The following is a 24,445-nucleotide window of genomic DNA, read 5'->3' on the forward strand; positions in this document are numbered from 1 at the left end:
AATCAGTATTCTAGGCAAAAATAAATGATTGGTATATGAGGAGGTCCAAATGAAGCCAAAACTTAGAGAGAGAGCAATCATTAAGGAAACTGATTCCTCTGAAACTCCAGAAAACTGCAACTAAGACTTCCTTCAGAGCCTGGGTAAATATGCATACAGTGAAACAAGTAGGAAAGCCTTTCATTGAATATTATGTGAAAAACCAACTATTTGAAAGAACAGTCATGTATATAGGACATAAATCATAGCAATTATTCTCATTGCCCCAAGAGCAAATAGGAAAAAAAAAAGCAAAGTCATCTAATTCATGATGTGTTAATATGTGGCTCTGGGTACTATTTCCAACTCTGCTGAAGCAACTCTTTAGGGTGTTGCTATTGTTGTTGCTCAGTTGTGTCAGTCATACCCAAATAATAGCACCTACCTCCCAAGGTTGTTGCAAGGATCAAATGTTTTGCAAACTTTAAGGTACCATTTAAATTCTATTATGTGTGAAGTATTATGCTTAAATGTTTATTGAGGACAACTGAGTTTCTGTCTATCTAGAAAGCTGCCCATGCAACATTTACTGCCCATAATCCCTTGCAGGTGTTGCTAGGTGGGCATCCCACTCTGAGTGACTCTGGGATAGCATGAACCCAGGCAATGAAATTCTCCTTGGATCAGGCCCATAAGACCTGCCACTGCCAGGCTTTGGGATCCTAATGGAGGCAAGTATATGAATGTGTGCAAGAGTGTCAATATAACTAACTTTAACTGTAATTAATATATAAGTAACTTTAAAGACAATCTCATAAATCAGCATATTGACCTTTTCAGACCAAAATATTAACAAGTGGATGATTCTTTGCCATTTTTAATAGATTCTGCCATAGCATAATGTCAAGATCAGAAAAAAATGAATATTTATAGGTACTAATAAGAACAGACACAAACACACATATATATACACATACATAAATAAAGCTAAAGGAATATCTCAATTAAAAATTAAATTTCAAAGAAAAGTGTTAAAGAATAAAAACATATCAAAACCTTTTGATGAGATCATTCTTGAGTTCTATTTATTTTCTCACATGAGATCAAGTATATTAGTTATTGAGAGAAAGGAGGCATCATTTAGGATACTCCAGCAGATCTCCACATTGGCTATTGATTTGGATAAGACTAAGAAAGTCTGGGGTTAACCTAAAAAGAAGAGGATTAAAATCCTGATAATTTGATTTCTTGCCTCATTATTTAATTTAAACAGCTTTCTCTAAGGTAACTAAAGACCTTCTAATTGTTAACTACATTGTCTTTTGATAGTCCTCATCCTTCTTGACCTCTCTACAACAGTACATCAGGGTTGCTCTCTTTTCCCAGGATACTCCTTCATAACACTGCTCAGTTTTGGTTCTCTAACCACAAAGCTCAGTTTTCTTTGTGGATCCTCATTTATATCCTGTCCCCTATGAACAAGTTTACCCCAGAAAGCTCTTTCCCTTTCCTCCTCTCCCTCTCTCTTTCTTTTTCCCTCTCCCTCTGCCTTCCTTCTCTCTCTCTCTCTCTTCCTCTCTCTCTCTCTCTCTCTCTCTCTCTCTCTCTCTCTCTCTCTCTCTCTCTCTCTCTCTCTCTCTTTCTCTCTCTCTCTCTCTCTCTCTCTCTCTCTCTCTCTCTCTCCTCTCTCTCTCTCTTCTCTCTCTCTCTCTTTCTCTCTCTCTCTCTCTCTCTCTCTCTCTCTCTCTCTCTCTCTCTCTCTCTCTCTCTCTCTCTCTCTCTCATTGATTCCATAGGTTCAATTATCCTCTCTATGTATCTCCAAAGTTTATATATCCTGCCTAGTCTTTCTTCTGAGCTTCAGGCTCATATGTGAGTCCTCCAATATTCACATATATGTCCCACTAATATCTCAAACTCAATATATCAGAAATATAACTCATCCTTTTTTGCCCAAAATTCATCCAACTCCTAAATTCCCTATTTCTGTTAAGAATCCAACTTTCCTTCCAGGCACTGAGGTTAACAACCTTGAAGTCATTTTCACTCAAGACTCTTCACTCAAGATTCCTGCCTACCTCCCCCAATTATGTTGATACTACCTCTATAGTATTTCCCACATTTATTCCCTTTTCTCCAACTAGTTTCCTTGCCTTCAGTCTCTTCATTCTCTAATCCAGCCACCATATGGTTGCCAAATGATAATCTTAAAGCACGGATCACTTCCCTGCGCAAGAAGTTCCAATGACTCCCTATGTCATCTAGACTCAAATACAAATGTGGTTAGCATTTAAAGTCCTTCACAATCTATTTTCGATCTATCTTTCCAAAATGATTTCACACACTTCTCCTCATGAACTCTATGTTCCAACCAAATTGGCCAGTTTGTGATTCCCTAAATGAGATGTTCCATCTGATATCTGTCCATTACATTGGTTATTTCCCAAGATTAAAATGCTTTTCCTCACCAATCAATTAATCAATTAACATTTAAGAGCCAACTATATGCCAAGCACATGCATATTCCTACGAAGCCTTTCTTAATCCCTCCTCTTGTTTTTAGCATTATACTCGACTGCCCTCAAAATAACTTTGCATTTATTTTTCACATGTTTTGTATTTGATTATAAATACATGTGTTGTTTTCCCAAATGAATATAATCTCTTGAAATGCAGGAAATGTTTCTTTTTCGTCTCTTTATTTCATAGCACTTAGCACACACACCTGGCACTAAATAAATGCTTTTCTTATCTAACTAAATCCAGAATCAGCATGCCAAAGTAAAATCTCAACATTTAAAATTTAAAATAATCCAAAATCTATTCTTCAAATGGGTTAAATGTGTGTGACACACATGTTCATTATTCACTAATAAGGAGGGATATATGCCAGCTACTTTTTAGATGAGTTCAGCTGAATGATCTATTTCTTATGTGTGTTGATTATAAAACTTTTTTTTATCTGAAAGAAGTTTTAATTCAAATCCAAGTGTAGCAATTTATCAAACTGGTTCACACACACACACACACACACACACACACACACACACACACAAGCTATGCTGCTTGAGGGGAAGATGAAGTTTTCCTTCAAAACAATTATAACCCTGAAGAGTTTTCCTCTTTATGGCAAGGAAGAGGGAAAGTTTAAGGTTTCTGAGTTGTGCCTAAAGAACTGCCACTTTTTAATCTGCCAAACTTTTCAGGATAAGTCAATACTGGGATGATGTCATCTGTTATCTCATACTTGATGCTGTGGTTCTCTCACGCTTAATTAAGTTGATTCCCTTGTTTTCTACATAGACCACATTCCCCACTCTCCTTGTTCTCATCAGTTACTTTTCAGCCAGGAGAGTGAGCAACCCCCTTCCAGCCATGGAAGAAAAAGGAAATGGCTCAACTTCTGGCTGCAGTGGGACCTCTAGTGTTGACTCTCTGTCCTGGCACAGTTTCTCTGAAGTACAAACACACACAGACTGCTCATTGTTTGGAGCACTTCACCAGCCCACTCATCCTAATATGGAATGCAGCAGGAAACCCATGATTTCCTGACACTTAGCAAGCTGGAGAAAGAAAGGAAAAACTCTACTTTAAAAAAATCCCGGCTTTCCTCCATGTTAGATGTGAAATGGAAAATGGGAAGGATTTAGAAGAAATCCCTGGTGTCTCCAGCCAAGTTGGAGAAAGGGAGGAAAGAGGTAAAGCTTCAAGCTGCTATCTTTCAAGATCACAGTAAACTCCCAGATCTCTAGGAAAATGAGAGTGTCTTGATTCAAACGGACAGGGGAAAGACAAGTTATTTTATTTTTCTTTCAAAGTGGACATTCTCTTTCTTAACCAGCATGGTAAAGTGAGAGGGCAAAGAGCAGCAACCTGGAAAATGTCAAATCTGAGCCAAGAGTACCCAGCTAAGTGAGGGTAAACACGGAACTTGGGCGCTCATTCGCTTTTTCTTCATGCGCTCCTAGAAGAACTTGGAGAGAAAAGAATAGTCCCAGTAAGAATGAATTGCAAAGAGGACCGAGAACACAGTGGTTGCCCCAGCGAGGATGTAAAGAAACCACTAAAGTGTGTAGTGGTCGGAGATGGTGCAGTGGGGAAAACCTGCTTACTGATGAGTTACGCCAATGACGCCTTCCCAGAGGAGTACGTTCCTACTGTGTTTGACCACTATGCAGGTAAGTACAACTTTTTGTGACCTGCGGAAACTACACAATGACCATCTCTGCTCAAATAATTGAAAAGGGGGGAGGAGGTAAATCGTTTATTCAAACAAGTGTATTTCAGCCACGATTCTGTAATTGTCTAACTGACGACGTAAGGATTAATGAAGAGGAGGAAGGAGAGACAGACAAATTACCAAAGTAAAGTTCAGAGATCAGTCTTACTTCTTAGATTGTTATGAGATTCACAACAGGAAGTAAGATCCTTTAGCCTGATAAACCAAGGATAATAAGTAAATCAATTTATGTCACATCCTTTTTTTTTTAAATCAAAACAACTTTATAGTGAAGGGGGGAATACCCTAAATTTTCATTTGGGTTCTTAGACTATAGCCATAAATTTGAAGGGTCACATGTTTTAAAATAAAAAAACCAACATCATTTTGACAGCATTTCATACATGCACACACAAACAAAAAAACAAAAAAAAAAAAAAAGGCTTTTATCCATCTGTTTCATGTATGTTCATCCTGCAACATTTTTTCAAGTGACATTATATATGTGTGAAACTTTGCAGACTTTAAATCACAATATAAATATTATTATTCATTTAAATATTTGTCAAGGAATGTTAAGAAAAATTTTATGAATATTATCATGGAATGGACTCAAGTTTCCATCACAGCCATCAGCAACCCAAAACTTTTATTTTGCCATATGAATTGGTGTATGTTAAAATAAAAAGGGTTGTTATAGCTATCATCTAGCTATCATATATCTTGAAACAAAATAAATAATATTATTTTTTATTAATAATTAGCTCATAGTACAAAGAGCACTGCTTTTCAAGTTAAACAAATTGGGTTCAAATTTTGCTCCTGCTCTTTATTACTAAAGTTCTTGGATAAGTGACTTAGCCTGTGGAACTTAATTTCTCCTTTTGAGCAATTGGATTAAATGTTCCCAAAATCCCTTAAAAATCTCAATTTTGGGGCAACTAGTTAGTGCAGTGGATAGAGTACCATCCCTGAAGTCAGGAGAACCTGAATTCAGATTTGACCTCAGACACTTCACACTTCCTAACTGTGTGACCCCGGGCAAGCCACTTAACCCCAATTGCCCCAGCCAAAAAAATAAAAATAAAAAATCTAAATCTATAGGCCTATGAATGTTCAATAGGAAAAGCAAAGCAGATCAATTCAAAATTAATGAAAGATCTTTTGAAGTAGGAAACAACAGTATGGGAAAATAAAAGAATTACAAAAGCATAGCCATTTGCAAGGCTGTTTATTAGAATACTGGATTAGAATCTTATAGTCCTGCATTCAGATTTGGCCTCTGCTACTTACTTCCTGTGTGCTCTTGGCAACAGATTGAATTGGATCCTCTCTAAAGTTCCTTCTACATCTGAATCTATATTCTGGAAGTGCTTGAGTTAAAAAGTCATTCTTTTGATTGATTTCTGCTTTTCAGGATGTTCTGAAGTGTGGATGTGAGCACTCTGTTGAATTAGATATGACTACAATATTATTTAAATTTTTACATTCAGATGCTTACTTTTCTTTATGATTTAGTATTCCATAGCAGATCATAGGATCTAGGATTGAGAGCCTCAAGGAAACTTAGATCTTATGAGATGTTTCAAAAGCAGGTTATCAAAAAACCTTCAATCTCTTAGAATACTACTTTAAATAATATTCTCATGATAACATCTTTTTGGAGATTTGGAATTCTGCAATAGAAAGAAAACTTATCTATGTGCACTTTGGCTTGGAGACAACTTTAGCAAAAAGGGAAATAGCCAACAGGAAACCTGAGTAATTGTTTGGTTTGCTCCATAACCAACTGAAGCCCTCTTTCCATAGGAAGTAGCCTCTTTTCGAGAAATAAATAATCACCTAAGTCACCTCCTCCACCTTCATTTATGTGATTTATGGTCTGTATTATGCAGAAGATAAAAACAATCCATTCCTCCCCAATCCCATCTCCCCAAAGCCACAGTGAAAATAACTAATCATTTCCCAATTGAAATCTTGCTACATTTGCAAAAACCTAAAAATAAGACTATGTTCATGACTCCTCTAAATCTTTTCTGAAATCATAGTTATTATATATGAGCACCCAAAAAATATTTTAACAAGAATTACATAAAGAAAAGAATAGGTACATCATCACTTTTACAACATAAGTAATTTTAACAAATTGAGTGCAAAAACTTTGCCATATATCTACAGAAAATTACTCACAGTCTATACCCCACTAAGCTGAGGCAAACTTCCTATTTGCTTCAAGAAGACCCAAAATGATTCGAATTTTTTTTAGAAAGCTACAAAAATAAAACACTGAGGAAAGAGGCTCCAATTATTTATAAAAATCACATCTAAATGTCAACCTATCACCTTAGCATTATGTGAGAGAGAGAAAGACAGAGACAAATTTGAAAAAATAGAAATGGCCAAAGAAATATAAGATTTCATCATTAGGATAAATAATTCTATCACTTAGCTATAAAATCTATAATGATTCTAAGCTCTGCATCTTGAGTCAGGGAGATCTGAGTTCAAATCCAGTCTCAGATAATTATTAGCTATGTGATCCTGGGCAAATCACTTCACCTCTATCTGCCATAGTTTCCATATTTGTAAAATGGAAATAATAATAACAACTGTGAAGACAGAACAAAAATTTGAAATTTTAAAATTTTTTTACAAACTATAAAGTGATATATAAATTAATTAATATTATCATTGTGCATGCCATGGTTTGCTGATTTATCTACCTCTAAAATGAAATATAGCACTTAGACCAGCATCTTAGAAATAGCTTTTGTTGTTATTTAATCACTTTCAGTCATGTCCAAATGTCCAAAGATAATGGAGTATTTTACCATTTCCTTCTCCAGCTCATTTTACAGATGAGGAAATTGAGACAAACAGGATTAAGTGACTTTCCCAAAATAACACAATAAGCTTCAGAGGTTGCTTTTTAACTTGGAACTTCCTAACTCTAGCTCCAGCATTCTATTCATTGTGCCCCCTAAATGCCTCCTTATATATCATAAATGCTCAATAAAGATATGTGTCTCCTTTAAAATGCATTAGCCTTTTATTCATACTGAAGTAAGATGAGTTAAAAACTGATGAATAAATGACTTGATTTCACATCCTATCTCTCACCATTTGTATCACATTGGGCAAGCTATTTAACTTCCCTAGATGTTAGTGACTTTGTTCATAAAATGAAAGCTTGGACTAGCTAGCCCTAAGATTCTTTCCAACTCTACATTTTTGATCTATGATGATGATGATTGGAAAGGAAATGCAGTGTTCAGTTGTAAAGAGAACCTCATACTACAGAAAGCCCATTGGACACTGATTACAGTCTTAGCCTGTAAATTCCACAGCAGCAGGGACTGATTTCATCTTTGAAACTCAGCTACCCTCTCACACAATATTAACTTCGCTTTAAATTGTAAAGCAAAATTCCAGGCAACATTTGGGAGGGTGGAAACACTGCAAAATCAGAAAACAACAGGGTATCACAACTCCAAAAGGATTTGGAACCTTTGCCCTAGGGAATGAGATAATAATTCCATACATATTGTCATTAAAATGTCATCATCCCCTCTTTGCTAGAATGAAGATGTTTCTTCTACCACCACCAAGTCTTTATTTAGAATATGAACTGGAAAAGCATATGTGGCTATGAAATGGAAGACACGGAATGAAATAGGCATAAGGTAGAACACACAAGCTGTCAGTTAGTCATTAGAAAGATTTTACCAGAGGTTATCATTAAACCTGTAAGTGGGTGAATAGAGAATCTCCAAATCAGATGTCTTTTTAAAAATAGATTTTGAAGAACATTTTCGTTTTGGAACTGTCTGGTGATAGTGAGAAATCTTCCCAAGTCCTCTTCTCATTCTAAGGCCAAAATTACCCCTCCTCGGGAAAGCATTCTTATTTCCTGAGGAGACTCCAAATATAGGATTTCTGCTTTTGTAATTGAGCCAAGTATGAATTAGTTTTTTTTATTATTATTATATGATGAGGGTGGTTAGAAGATGACAGTCAAGATATATAATCAATTCTATAAATTCAAAAAGTATGACAAAGTTTATGAATTATACACACACTACAGCTACACATTCAAATTCTCAATATGAGATAAAATAAATTTCCAAAGTTAATTTCTGATCTAAAAGTTCTCCTCACTTTATCTAGTTGGACTCAGTGGAGGCCTCCAGATCCCTCAAAGAATGATAATCACTATTAACCAGAGTCTTCTTTCTTCTCAATTTCCATTCCCAACCTGCCCCCTTCATCTGACTGAGCATGAATCTTTATCCAAAGCCACACTAAACTTTATACATTATAACAGGATAATATCAGCCCTTTCAATTACATAGAAACAATATATGTTTGTGCTCAACTTGTTGATTCATCTTAAGAAAATAACTTTCATTTCAAATGTTCTGTGTATTCTGGTTCATTGAAAATTTCTAGTTCAGTGATAAAGAAATCACTAAATAGGAGCCACCTTTCTAAATTCTATTAGTCCTCAGGCAAATTGAAAAATTGACAGAGAGGCCTACATGCTAGTCAGAGAGCCCCTAATCTTAAAGATTTTTCCAGCACTTCATAACATTTGTTGAAATGAAAAAAAGATTTAATGTTGCATATAGGATTTCTGCTTTATAGAATTTAAGTTACTGGAAAATATAATTCCTTAAATATTAACCAGAAGAGATAAAAAAAAAAGTGCAAGCATAGGATAAAATAAATTGATTGCTAACAAATCTGTTCGGTCATCATAGAATAAGAGAGTCAGAATTTTAATTGAATAATAGACAAGAATTCTGCACAAATCACTAGAAAAACCACATAGATGTCAACTCTTAGGTGGGCTACAGAGAGAGACAGACAGTCAAAAAAACAGAGACAGAGATAAAGACAGAGAAAGAAGTTTTTTGAGTCCTGTCTGTTGTCCTTTCTCACTATCTTTATAAGGTTTTACCCATCAAACAGTTCATATGTTCTATGAATTTATAATTCTAATGTCTCATAAAGTAATAAAGTTGGAAAGATGGTACAAAAGTAATTTCAAAATCTTAGATTTTATTTGAAGAGGGGGAAAAAAGAAAATAGTACTTATCTCTACCCATTATTGGTGATACTCCTCTGAATTATTACTGAAATGGAAAATCTATCATATAATGTATCTACACTATGGATGAAAATAAATGGAGGCAATGCAAATAATCCATGAGATTTCTACAAGAACTAATTTTATAGTCAAAACTTATTTGTCAAAGCACCAAACAGTCTAGACCTTTAGATTTAGATTCAAAAATTCTTCTAGTTTCCTTTGAGGACCCCAAGTCAGAATAATTTTCTTATCCCATTGGATGTCAAACCAGAGCAGAGCTGAGAATAAAACTCTGAATACAAATGGATTAGTGTGGAAAGTGTTTTCCATATGTTCTCCAAGTGTGATCTCTCCTTATACATCTCTAAATCCAATTCTCTATGCACTTCCAAGGGGAATGTAAGATGCTCATAATGAACTTCAAAGCATTTTATATTGTTTTATCAAGGCCATATTTCTTTTCACATACTACCCTAGCTTTGAATTTTTCATTAAATATTTCACTATTAAAGAATCCCCATCAATTAATGTCAGACGTGATACAAAAGTCATCTGGTTTCATTTTTTTTGTTTTAAGTTTTATTTTTTCTAGATTCTGTCAAGTGATATAAGTTCTCATCAAAGTTCATGTGCTATTTACCTAAATCACAGTATTCATTGGTCTCCATTTTAGAATTGGTTTTACCTCAAAGGGTACTAGCATGGAGCTGGCTTCTCTCTTAAACATCATGCACTTGAGATTCTCTGTCATGAGTTATCTAATTTGGAAACTTGTTGAGGCACATACTGGCCAACTCAAACTCTCTCCATAATACAACACAACCATTATATTTTAGACATTTACATCTAAAATTTATCAGATGGTGACAGATATCTGTAGTCCCTGCTTTAGGGAAGGCTGAGGCTGGTAGATCATTTGAGTGCAGTAATCCTGAGTAATAATTAGGGTGAAATCAAGTGGGTGTTTGGACTAAGTCCAGCCTTAAAATGGTGAGCTCCAGGGAGTAGATGGCCATCAGGCTGCCTAAAGACAAACAAACTGATTCAAGTTGGAAATAGAGCAAGTTATAGCCCATGAGTGACTGATGCATTTCCAGCCTGGGCATGTGTTGTTATTTAAATTTTTTTTCAATTATGTCTGATTCTTTGTGACCCTATTTGGGGTTTTCTTGGCAAAGATGCTGAAGTGGTTTGCCATTTCTTTCTTCGGGTCATTTTACTAATGAGGAAATTGAGGCAAATAGGTTACATGACTTGCCCAGAACTACACAGTAAGTGTCTGAGGCTAGATTTAAGTTAGGGAGATGAGTCTTCCTGACTCCAAGTCTGACACTTTATTCTGTGCCCCCTAAAAGAGAGGAAGTCCTAGTCTCAAAAACAAAACAAAATAAAATTTAAAATTCAGTTACATTACCAGACATAGAAAGAGAATGGGGAAAAGACTTCTGTTCCTCATACAATTTTTGATGTCATATGTATGGTTACTCTCTCCACCACGCAAGATGAAATCTAACTACACCATCTTATCTGGTACCATTCTTGTTAATATTATTCTATAAAGTATCTACCTAATGTACTTGATGGTCATTTCTCTCAATTAATACTTTCCAGTACTAAAACTTTATTTGTCTAACTCTTTAACTTTCAACTTAATGGTAGTACAAGCATCATGGTAGCTTCATTCTACCTATGAAAGCATCATGAACAGATAGCAATCAATACCCACAAGAAAGAAAAAAAATCCATTGGTTAAGTGAAAACAACTGGCATTTGTGTAAGGAGTTTAGGTGTTGGAGTGGATAAATCACTACATATGGAATCAGAAGGAACAGCATTCAAATTGTGGTCCAGATACTTACTAGCTATGTGATAAGGTAATCACACTGCTGTTATCTGATTCAGTTCCTCTATCTTTAAAATGGGAATATTAATAGCACCTAATCCCTAGTGTTGCAATGAGAATCAAAATAGATAATATTTGTAAAGTACTTTGCTTTGCAAACATAAAATATTATAAAAGTGCAACTTATTGTTATCATCTAAGGAATATTTCTATTAGAGTTTTACTTTTGATTTATCTGAATCTACTTATTATAGTCTTGTTGTCAGCCAAAAGTCCCCTAGTAGTCTAATATTTTTATGACGATGGTTTGAACCATCTGCTTTTCACTTTCATCTAAAAACTGTGATTTTTTTTCTTTCTTTTTTGGTGGAAGGGCTGAACCCCTCTTCAGTGAAAGGCTATGGATTTCTTGAAAATACAGTGATTTTGGAAAAACCATTAATTTTCAGAAGAGGAACTATATAGTGCATCTGAGGCTTGCTTTCTATAGTAGCTGGTTTTGTTGGGCTCAAATAGTGGTGTATAGCAGTGGGCAGCAGTAAGAATCATATTGACAATTTCAGCCACACTGGATATGCAACCTCTTGTGAGAATAATTTCAAAGGGAAATGGACACTCAGGAAGCCAAACCACATTGTATTTGTGGTTGTACTGAAGAATAATTCTTTTCATGTGGGAATATGGCAAAAAAAGAGAGAGAGAGAGAGAGAGAGAGAGAGAGAGAGAGAGAGAGAGAGAGAGAGAGAGAGAGCAGATAGGAAAGCAGAAAAAAATAGTTATCTATGACCAGAGTGTCATTTTACAGAGAATGTTTTTTAAAAAAAAAGTTCTCAAGGTGTCTAGAGTTCATGAACTGTCTGTCCAGTGTTCCAGCTTTTAGCTTGGCAGCAAGCCAACTGCCATAACCAATTCAATCTTGAAAGGTTAGATCCTCTACAAACAAGCATCTTTGTTCTCTGCAATCCTACTGGCATTTCTCCTCCCCCTAAGAAATCTGCCTTCATTCTTACTATATAACAATTATATAATGGTACTTCAGATTTATATTTAATAACTAATATTGTTGCAATCAAATTTTATACTCCTCTCTCCTCCCTTCTCTGTTTTTCCTTCTTCCTTTCCCTTTCCCTGTCTTCATCTCTCTTCACTCTCTATTTCTGTCTCTCTCCCTTTGTCTTTTGTCTTTCCCTCTTTCTGTCCCTTTCTCTCTCTTTCTCTCCCTTTCCCTCTGTCTCTAGTTTTGGGTTGGGGGTTTTCCCCTATGTCTCCTTTTCCCTTCTTCTCCTTTCTTCATCTCTCCTTCTTTCTCCCCTTCCTTCTGTAATCCAGTGGGGAAAAGTATGTAGTTTACAAAAATAGTAGGCAAAATAGACCTAGGAAAATTGTGTTGATCAAGAAGTACAGGTCTCACTTTGTAGGTCCCAGAAAAAAAGGTTAGGAGAGTCAGTCTTTTCAGATAAAAAAAATTGAATTAATGCAACTGAATCTTATCAGGTTTTCTTGATTAAAAAAGAAAATGATGGGATATGCTGAGTTTGGGATTTGACAATAATCTATTTTAACATACTCCAAAGCAAAATATCATTTAAAAAAATGTTTCATGAACATGACCAATTTGAACATAAGAAATGGACCTGATTCATAGATCTATGTATCCTAATATACACCTTTCAGCACTATGATCTTCCTATTATTCTTGTTTAGATTGATAAAATAGACTTTAAAATACAATAGCTATAGCTGCTAAGAAACCTATAAGAACTTCATTCTTCCAATATGAATTCCCCTATGTTCATATGGTGCTATTAACATTCAATTCACTGAGTATTTATTAAACACCTGGCAGATGACAGATAAGATGGCAAGTAGGGAAGGACATTGATGGGAATTTTGCAGTCTCACCCTTGTGGAGAGCTTGGATAATTGCCAATCAGGAAGCCAAGTTATGATGTCAACCCCCCCCCAAGTTAAATTTCTCCTATAAATCTGTCCATGGCCTGTCCCCATCTTTGCTGAATCCCTTTTGTATTAGTCCACCACAGCATTCTGACTTGTGGTGTCTTACTCCTTGTTATAGCTAACTACTTCTTTTAGAATGCTAACTCCTCTATAGATTTAGCCTGCCAGTCAATGATGTATTCCTTTTCTCTTGGTTAAGTACCTAGAGTACTTGTCTTTCCCATTATTGATTATTAACACCCCTTTCCTTGCTAATTATGTGCTCTCTCAAATCTATTTCATATTTACCACTCCTAGTGCCTATTTTACCTCTTAATTTTATCTATAATCTCTTCTCATAAATAAATGTACCCCCTTTGTGAATTCTTCACAACTGAACTCCATCATCTGATGCCAAACCCCAGAATTTGGTACCAGACCTCAGTCTCATCAAGAATATAACCTACACAATCAAATGATAGCAAAATGGAGGATTTAAAATAAATGGAGTTTTATTTACAAAAATGTTCAAAGCCCTGTTGCAATAATTAGCTAATCTTAAGCCTAGGATAATATAATGATATCGTGTGATTCCCTCACGTGAGATTTTAAAAGTTTATTTTACACAAGAATATATAAATACAGCCATATCACTGATTCCACAATTTGGAAAAATTGTAATATTTAAGCAAAGATCTGGTGCTTTTTAAAATTACATTTGTACTTTATCTGGCTTCTTTGTTGTAAAAGCAAGATTCAACTTTCCAGAAATATTTAGGTAATGATTATATTATAGTGTCTACAGATATTAAGAGGAGAAGTTGAGGAAAGAAGCAAGCTTTTCTCCATCTTTGAATAAATATGTAAAACTTCTGGTTGCAATCTGAGTTTTCTCTTCTTGTATGTCTATAAGACCAATGGAACTCCTCAATACGTCTCTCTTCTTTGACACAGCTCAGTTCCACCATTTCTTTCTCTCTTTGCTGTTCCTGGGCTGCCCATTCTTTCTAGCTCCAGGGAATGCCATTCCCTCCCTTCTTCTGGACCCTAGTAATTGCTGAGATAACTCCTTCAACAAGTTTTTTAGGGTGCGCAAAAGCTCTTAAATAATAGCTTTGATTGACTCAATGATGCATACAGATCCAGTCCACATTCAGTTCTGATTGAATTATTCAATCACAAAAGTATTCTTACTTATTAAAGATAATTACTTTAAGTGGAATTCAGTAATACATGGAGTCCCTACAAATTTTTACAAACTCAAGTTAACAGAACATGAAATAGAGATCATTAAATGAAACTAATTAAGCTAGAAAGCAACTTTTAAGGAAAAAACTCATCATTCAAATGGATTTCCTGAACCCTTTCATAAGTTTAAATAAACAATTAATGTCTAAGCTATATCAATTGTTCTCAAAAGGTTTTTTTGGGGGGAAAAACTATTCAATTCCTTTTATAAGACAAATATCTGAATCAAATGTCTAAGCTAAGTCGAGTTAAAGAAGATAAAGAGAACCATAAGCCAATATGACTAATTAATATTGATTCAAAATTTGAAAATTGATCATAGTATAGTCAGATTCCAAAACATGACAGCATAGACTTATGGAAATTGAAGTTCATTGGGACAAAATGGTTTTTCCTCCAAATAAGAATTACCAATGTTATCCCTTTGGACTAAAATGCAGTTGCTTTCTAGAGTCTAATTACACTAACAAATTACCTGAGCAATATATCCCCAAACTCTTCACTATATTTTGTTATTGTTCAATCTTGTCTGACTCTTTGTGATCCTTGGGGTTTTCTTGCAAAGATAGTGAAGTAATTTAACATTTCCTTCTCCAGCTTATTATTATTATTATTATCTATCAGATAAGAAAACTGAGGCAGACAGGCTTACATGACTTGCCCAGGATCACACACAGGAAGATGAGTCTACCTGACTCCAGGCCTAGCATTCTATCTGTTGCCTCATTGTTACCAGGTTATAGTTATATAGAGATGGAAGGATGCTACAACACTGGTAATATAATTAAGTAATTTAATCACATTAAAAACAAAAACACCTCAAATCATATGATTATATGACTAGATGCTAAAAAGAAAAAAAATAACTTTTAATAAATAGATCAAACTATGCTTAAAAACTACAGAGGATAGATATAGAGAAACCAATGTAATATAATGAAAAAACATGACTCGATACCCAAAACTAATACTATGTACAATGAGTAAGCTTTCCAAATAAATATGGACTCTGACTTTCATAGATTGGCCAGCATTAGGTCAAACCCCAAATGGGTCCTGATTAACTCTGAGAAAACTGTTATTTCTGTTTTGGCCAGAAACCCTAAGAGTCTTCCCTGGGTATTTTTTGCCTCAATTTCTATTTCACCCAAAATGAGATTTGTAGAAGACACTAGCTTTAAAATACCGTGTCTCCCACTGTATGCAGGGTCATCTCCAGTCATCTATCTTGCCTATGTAGCTACTGACCTATATATTGCCATCAGCCCTGATGGTTCTGGAGAGGAAAGTGAGGCAAGTGATTTTGTTCAGTCCTCCTTCCCATGAATCCAATTCACTTGCATGTCATAGCATCATCTCCATGATATCATGATCCTTTTCAAGAATGAAGGACAAATAACAACCAAACAAATATGGGAATAAAGCAAGGATCCCTTGCTCCCCACTGTTATTTGACACAATTCCAAAAATTCTAGCAATGGCTTTAAAGCAAGATAAATTAAAGATAAAAATATTGACAAAGGACAGAAAAGTATTCCTATTTTCAGATGACATGATGGTTTATATCGAAATGAATGAGAAGAAAAATAATTGAGAGAATAGATATAGATACTAGTCATGTGGTTTCATTTTTCTAAGGAATTCCCAGGGGAGGACATTCTATCTAATAATGCCAATCAGTCTCCTTTTCTGAGCCATATTGTAGACCTAGAAAAAGTTAAGGTATTTGTCCAAGTCACACAGCCAGAATGGGAGGTAGGATTTGTGCCCTGGTCTTCCTAGCTTGAAGCTAGTTCTTTTTTAATTATGTTGTGCTGGTTCTTTTAATATCTAACAGGTTCTGTAAAGTAAGCAGGATACAAAATAACTATGCAAAAAAGTAAGATAGTAAGAAAATCTAGGAAGACATAATAGAAAGGGAAATATTATTTGGAATGACTTCAAAATACATAAATTATCTGTGAGTTAATCTGTAAAAACATATTTAAAACAGATAAATAAATTATAAAATACTCTCTAGAATTAAAGAATGACTTGAATAATCATTGCTAATGGTTGAGCCATATAAGTGGGATAAAAAGTACGTTCCTACCTAAATTATTTTACAGATTTGGAACAATACCCAAAAAAGACTGCTAAATGGATACCTGATTGGACATACTAAAATAATGATGAAATTCATTCGGAAAGAACAAAAGTCTAAAGTATCAAGGGAGATAATGAAAACAAAAGGAAAGAATGAACAAGAAATAGCTAAATTATAAAACTATATTTATCAAAATTATTTAATCCTACTTTTAAAAAAATAGAAAAGTAGATCAATGGAACAATTGGAGAATTAAGAAAATTAGAGAATCAAGAATGAAAAATAAACCAGTATTTGATAAAGTTAGAAATTTCAGTGGAGGTTTATATCAGTGAGAATAGGTTCATTACACAGATGAATTCTGTTATTACTTGACCTGAAATACTTGAATGTAAAGTGCACAAACTCAAAATTGAATAATACTTGTTTAGCAAAGTACCATTCTATCTCTTATATTTCTCAATTTCATCCATTTTGGCAAATACTACATAATAAACCAGTTTTCCAAAATATCTGCAATTCTTTTTGACTTTATTTTATTGATGTGTTTTGTTTTTCTATTAAAAACATTGCAAATTACCCAACTCTAAAGGATTATTATGCAAAAAAAAGTAAATCAACAAAATTAACAACAGTGATCTTATCTTTTGACATCTGTAGCATTATCCCCAGCGCTCTGTTTTTGTTTTATTACCAAAAATCTCTTTCTCTTCCACCTCCAATTCCATTGAGGGAGAGAAAAAGGAAGGGGGAGAAAAAACAACAAATTCCTTGCAATAAATAGACATAGTGAAGCAAAACTTTTTTTTTCCCTTATTGTCGATATACAAAAATATGTTCCTCAATATACCACCTCTTTGTCAGAAGATGAATAATGTTTTCTCACTAGTCCTCTGGAATCATAGGTGATCATTATATTGATTATAGTTTTTGCAGCTTTCAAAATTTTTTATCTTTACTTTGTTGCTATTGTATGAGATATATCATACCTTATTCAAACATTCCTCAACTTATGGACATTTTTTTAGTTTCCAGCATGAACCATTAAAAAGACATATAAATGTTGTTCTACATATCGGACCTTTTCTTATTTCTTTTTTTTGGGGGGGAGGGAGGGGGTCTAACAGTAGTATGTATGTTTGGTAACTTTCTGTGTATAATTCTAATTTCTTTCTAGAGTGACAGTACCCATTCATAGGTCTATCAACAGTCTATCAGCATATCTATTTTTCCATAATCCTTTCAGCATTTGTCATTTTCCATCTTTGCCAATCTAATAAGAATGAAGTAGAATCTTAGAATCACATTAGTTCACATTTCTCTATATAGTACTGATTTAGGGCATTCTTATGTAAATCTTGGTTCTCCCAAACGTCTTATACATCCTGGAGTTATTTTAAATGAAATATATTTCTATCTCTTCCTGCTGGATTTCACCAATAAAGGGAAAAGGTAGACATGAGGACAAGACTAGTTGTGGAAGAAAAGCTATTTAACAAGAAAATCAGGAATAAGACAAAATATAATGTGTATTTCTATTAAAGGGGAGAGAAAACAAGCATTTATTAAGTATCTACTATATTCCAGGTATAATGCTAAGCTAAGAAATAAAGAGACCTTTCCTCTCTTTATTTGTTAGCTTAGCATTATACCTGGCATATAGTATATATGTCACTATATCTCTGAAACCAAGAGTTATTTTATATGTAACAGATAAACTAGAATAAAATCAGAGGTGAAACCAGAATGCCCATTATCATCATTTCTATTTGACATAGTACTTGAAATCTTCACTATCTCAATAAGACAAAGGAAAAAAATTGAGGAAGTAAACATAGCTAAAGAAGTAGCAAAGTTATCAGTTTATCTAAGATATGATGACTTACTTATCCTTACACAAAATTTTTACAGTTTTCAAAAATTACATTTGTGTACTTGTCATTTCTATTGTTTCTAATTCTTAAAAATTCAAATATCCTTTTGACACTTAAAATGGATAGTTAGCATTTAGAATATACTTTAACTTTATTTTTTATTATTATAGCTTTTTATTTACAAGATATATGCATGGGTAATTTTTCAGCATTGACCCTTGCAAAACCTTCTTTTCCAATTTTTCCCCTCCTTCCTTCTACCTCCCCCAGATGGCAGGTAGACCAATACATGTTAAATATGTTAAAGTATATGTTAAATGCAATATATGTATACATATCCATACAGTTATTTTGCTGCACATGAAGAATCAGGCTTTGAAATAAGGTAAAATTAACCTGAGAAGAAAATCAAAAATGCAAGTAGGCAAAAACAGAGGGATTGGAAATGCTATATAGCGATTCACACTCATTTCCCAGAGTTCTTTCACTGGATGTAGCTGGTTCTATTCATTACTGAAGAAATGGACCTGATTTGGTTCATCTCATTGTTGAAGAGAGCCACGTCCATCAGAATTGATCATCATATAGTATTATTCTTTTTTTAACAGCTTTTTATTTACAAGTTATATGCATGAGTAATTTTACAACTTTGATAATTGCCAAACCTTTTGTTCCAATTTTTCCCCTCCTTTCTCCCACCCCTCCCCCTAGATGGCAGGATGACCAGTACATGTTAAATATATTAAAGTATAAATTAAATACAAAATAAGTTTACATGTCCAAACTGTCATTTTGCTGTACAAAAAGAATTGGACTCTGAAATAGTGTACAATTAGCCTGTGAAGGAAATAATAAAAAAATATGCAGGCAGGCAAAAATATAGGGATTGGGAATTCAATGTACTGGTTCTTAGTCATCTCCCAGAGTTCTTTCGCTGGGTGTAGCTGGTTCAGTTCATTATTGCTCCCTTGGAACTGATTTGGTTCATCTCATTGCTGAAGAGGGCCAGGTCCATCAGAATTGATCATCATATAATATTGTTGTTGAAGTATATAATGATCTCCTGGTCTGCTCATTTCACTCAGCATCAGTTCATGTAAGTCTCTCCAGGCCTTTCTGAAATCATCCTGCTGATCATTTCTTACTGAACAATAATATTCCATAATATTCATATACCACTATTTATTCAGACATTCTCCAATTAATGGGCATCCATTCAATTTCCAGTCCACTATAAAAAGTCCAGCCACTATAAAAAGGGCTGCCACAAACAGTTTTGCATATGCATGTCCCTTTCCTTTCTTTAAGATCTCTTTGGGATATAAGGCCAGTAGAAATATTGGGCTTATATCCCCATTAGTAACACTGCTGGATCAAAGGGTATGCACAGTTTGAAAACTTTTTGAGCATAGTTCCAAATTGCTCTCCAGAATGGCTGGAAGTTTTCACAATTCCACCAACAATGTATCAATGTCACAGTTTTCCCACATCCCCTCCAACATTCCGCATTATCTTTCCCTGTCATTCTACCCAATCTGACAGGTGTGTAGTGGTATCTCAGAGTTGTCTTAATTTGCATTTCTCTGATTAATAATGACTTGGAGCATCTTTTCATATGGCTATAAATAGTTTCCATTTCTTCATCTGAAAATTGTCTGTTCATATCCTTTGACCATTTATCAAGTGGAGAATGGCTTGATTTCTTATAGAGTCAATTCTCTATATATTTTGGAAATGAGGCCTTTATCAGAATCTTTGACTGTAAAAATGTTTTCCCAGTTTATTGTTTCCCTTATAATCTTGTCTGAATATTTTTGTACAAAAGCTTTTTAATTTGATATAATAGAAATTTTCTATTTTGTGATTAATAATGATCTCTATTTCTTCTTCGGTCACAAATTCCTTCCTCCTCCACAGATCTGAGAGGTAAACTATTCTATATTCTTCTAATTTACTTATAATCTCATTCTTTATGCCTAGATAATGAACCAATTTTGACCTTATCTTGGTGTATGGTGTTAAGTGTGGGTCAATGCCTAGTTTCTGACATACTAATTTCCAATTTTCCCAGCAGTTTTTGTCAAATAGTGAATTCTTATTCCAAAAGCTGGGGTCTTAGGGTTTGTCAAACACTAGATTATTAAAGTTATTGACTATTTTGTCCTGTGAACCTAACCTATTCCACTGATCAACTAGTCTATTTCTTATCCAATACCAAATAGTTTTGGTGACCACAACTTTATAATATAGTTTTAGATCTGGTACAGCTAGATCATCTTCATTTGATTTTTTTTTTCATTAGTTCCCTTGAAAGTTTTGACCATTTTTTCTTCCAGATAAATTTTGTTATTTTTTCTAGGTCATTAAAATTTTTTTGGGAGTCTGATTGGTATAGCACTAAATAAACAGATTAGTTTAGGTAGTATTGTCATCTTTATTATATTCGCTCGACCTATCCAAGAATACTTAATATTTTTCCAATTGGTTAGATTTGACTTTATTTGTGTGGAAAGTGTTTTATAGTTTTGCTCATATATTTCCTGACTTTCCCTTGGCAGATATACTTTAACTTTATTAAAAATAGTTCACAAAAAATCTCTCTTTGCAAAGTTGTGTGATGATGTGGAGACAGATCATAAAACACTTCTATCCTACTATGAACATGCTAGGTTTTTTTGCCAAAATACTTAAAAAATGTTTAAGTTCCAAGAATTGCCAGTTGTCTTTGTGATGATAATAGAAGAAAAACAAATGCATTTTATATCAATAATCTTTCTTACTGAAACTTTTTTTTTATATTTTGGAGATATTTTTTTAAAACTCTGTCTTCAAATTCATTCTCTGATCCAGAAAGATAAAATGACCACATTTTTAAAAAGTTTGAGCTAGAGATAATTATTCTCTATGCTTCCGAATCTTTAAAAAAAACTGTCCAACAAATGAAATAGAATAATGATTTTAATCACTGAGTCATATATTATTAATTAGTTATAATTAAGCTATTATCAATTATTAATTATCAAAAGGGGGTTTTCTGTAATTGTTATAAAGACAATATATCCCAATTAATTAATAATTTAAAATAATTATGAGTAGTAATATTATCAGAGATACCCCATAATAAGGAAATGTCATACAAAAAAAAAAGACCACTTACCACATTAATAGTAATAATTTATTATAGTTACTTCATATTATAAACTTGAAAACTAAATAATTTTATCAGTAAACAAATATTTGCACAAATTAATGTTGTCTTTATTCTATATTTAAGATTTCTGCTGCTATAAAAACTAAAACAACTTCATTATTTAAATAAATATGAGATAAAAATTATTTGCATAACATATGATGTATTGGGGTTATAACCTTTTTTAAGGAGAAATATTGATACATGGACTTTGGAAGACACTGCCTTTGCATGGGTAAAATTAACAGAGAGCATTGTGAATGTGATTCACTAAGAGTATAACATTGTACTCTGGGAAAAGTAGTCATCAGGATCTTTAGCCATAGCAGTGAGTTATTAAAGAAGATTTATAGCCACCTCCTCTGAGTAGGAACCAAAGGATCTCAGAGAAACTAATAAAAAGAACAGATCCTAATTCATTTACCTGAGGCTACCCTAGTTGAAAGTTAAAGTTTGCATAAATCATGGACCATGTCATGTCTTCCCAGAACCTACCATCAAGTATACTGTGATAACCATGAATCTGCAGGGTAATTATTAGAAAATATGAGTTGTCCTTTTCATATGGAAATAAGCCTTAAGTAGAAAGATGAAATATTATGGGTTTTTTTTCCTTTTAAAGACCCATTTGACCTTAAGATTCTATAATAGTTATTCTTAATATTATCTAGATCTACTTCACTCTCCTCACAACATACAGTCACCTCCACAACATCAAAAAAGAATATTAGAAGTAGAGTCATCATAGAAAAATCATGTTCCTTAAAATAATATCTTCATATGATATATATCATTGATATCAACAACAATGAGATCAGTGAAGAGGAAAAGAAGAAAGCAAGTAATTTCCTTAATGCATTTCAAACCCAGAGCTAACCTACTAAAAAAATGTGAATAATTTTGGTTATAAAATAAAACAATCTATTTATCAAAAAAAGCCATCAATTTTCAGCTGGTATGCTCACAGGAGATGCAATGAACATGTCTGTATAGATTAATAATGGGCAATTTTCATTTGTCAAAGTAAGAATTATGTTAGTAAAATATATACTTCCATTTCAAATCTTTTGATCTTATATTACTAAATTAATGTAATTATCCCTGCAACCACACTGGAATGCTATTTAATGTTACTGACAAGATGTTAAAGTTGCTGAATGAATATCACAGAATGTGGAATTCTCAAAAGAATCCAAAGTTATATTTGAAAAGCAGGAATATTAATATTAAACAATAAATTTATTTTTTGCAGTTTGTAAATTTTCCATTTAACTTATAAATTCATAGGTCCAAAAGAAACATTTAAAATATACCTAATTCATCTTCCACATTTACTCAAATATTCAGGTAGATTTGTGTGTAGTGAGTAATTTTAAAATTTCCTTCCATCATACAAACTGTAAAACATCCATACCTGCCCATTGTCTGCAACTCTTGTCCATATCATTCAAAAGTTTGATATGGGGATCAATGCATGTGTTGGAAGTCTTCCTTGATTTTTCCTGACTCATGAAGATAACAATAAAACATTCTGGCTATTTATCTTTCATCCCTTGCTCTTGACACATAACCAACCCATCTTCTCTTCCTGTCACACAGGATGATGTCCTTTTTTCCTTGTTCTTCTTTAGAATTTCTTGCTATTTATGTTTTCCAGTCTGCATTCTCCAATGCCCTTTATGGGATAGTGATTTTTGGTTCTTAGAAAGCAGTGCTCAAAAATGTTTTACTGATATATAACAATATAGTAAAATAAGGTGAAAGTCGCTTCCAGTCGTTCTGATCTATATCTTGTCACTGGACCCAATTGGCTCTGGAGGAGAAAGTGAGACTGGTGACTTTGCACAATCCTCCCTCACTTAAATTCAAATCATTTGTGTGCCACTGTATCATCTCCCTGATGTCCTGGCCTTCTTTGAGGTTGAAGGACACTATATGAGTAGATCTACCCCACTGGAGACCCAATTCAACTGATCAATTTGGCAAGCGTTCTTTATTTATTTTCTTTCTTTTTTTCCTTTCTTCCTTCCTTCCTTCATTTCTTCCTTTCTTATTTTATTTCTTTTTTTGTTTTTCTTCCTTTTGTACAGGGTATCCTTTCCTTACTTGTGGGTTCTCTGACCAAAGGAACATTATTTTTTTTTTGATGGCTGAAACTTCCCAAGATATCTTGGGATCTACCATCTAGGTTTCTTTGTTAAGGATCATATTTTAAACCCGAATCATTCTGGCTTTCATTGATTGGCCAACAAGGGGTCCCAGATCAAGCCCCAGTTGGTCGTGATTTTGGACCCTGATTGACTTAGAAGGTATGTAAATAGCAATTGTTTCTGTTTGGGAAAAAATCCTTGAGGGTTCTCCCTTACCTGTTTGGATTTCTTTTTGACTAGGCAAAAGAGGGCATTTGTGATTGAATGGACATTGCCTCAATCAAACTGAGATCTGGGAAAAACTTAATTTTAAAAGGGCAAGGTCTCCCACTGCATTCAAAGTCGCGTCTAGTCATCCTAATCTATATCTTACCACTGGTGACTGCACAGCCCACCCTCATTTAAATCCAATTCATTTGCATGTTATGGCATTAGTTCCGTGAAATCATGATTCTTTTTGAGAATGAAGGACAAACAAAATGGTGGTATTGAAAAAGTAGGGTTGTTCCTATGGGAAACTTGGAGTTGTAAAAGAACTATATAATTTCCCAAAGACAAAGCAGGCAACTCTTTTCCTTTTCAAGTCTGAGTCCAATTCATTGTTTATATGTGCTATTTCTCTTGGACATACATATTGCTAGTCAAACATTATAGATTATTCATCCAAATATTGAAATCAGACTTTCATCCATTTGGTCAATCCCATGTGGACAACCAGGCCAAACTCTTTAAAGTAATTATACAGATGACTTCCAGAACGTTCTGTAATGTTCTGGAGCTTGATGCAAATCGAATAATGTCATCCATAAATAGGAGCATCTGAAGG

The 24,445-nt window shown here is 33.9% G+C and overlaps 1 protein-coding gene across 1 annotated transcript in view; it reads left to right on the plus strand.

Annotated features, from left to right (window-relative positions):
- The first annotated feature begins 3,563 nt into the window (after positions 1 to 3,563).
- Positions 3,564 to 24,445, plus strand: part of RHOJ (ras homolog family member J) — a 140,430-nt gene continuing 119,548 nt past the window's right edge. The window contains exon 1 of the mRNA XM_051977791.1: positions 3,564 to 4,157. Within this exon, the coding sequence (XP_051833751.1) occupies positions 3,983 to 4,157 (175 nt within the window). The 5' untranslated portion in view covers positions 3,564 to 3,982. The remainder of the gene's footprint in view (positions 4,158 to 24,445) is intronic.

This window comes from Antechinus flavipes, chromosome 2 (assembly GCF_016432865.1).
Source record: "Antechinus flavipes isolate AdamAnt ecotype Samford, QLD, Australia chromosome 2, AdamAnt_v2, whole genome shotgun sequence".
In the NCBI taxonomy this organism is placed as follows: domain Eukaryota; kingdom Metazoa; phylum Chordata; class Mammalia; order Dasyuromorphia; family Dasyuridae; genus Antechinus; species Antechinus flavipes.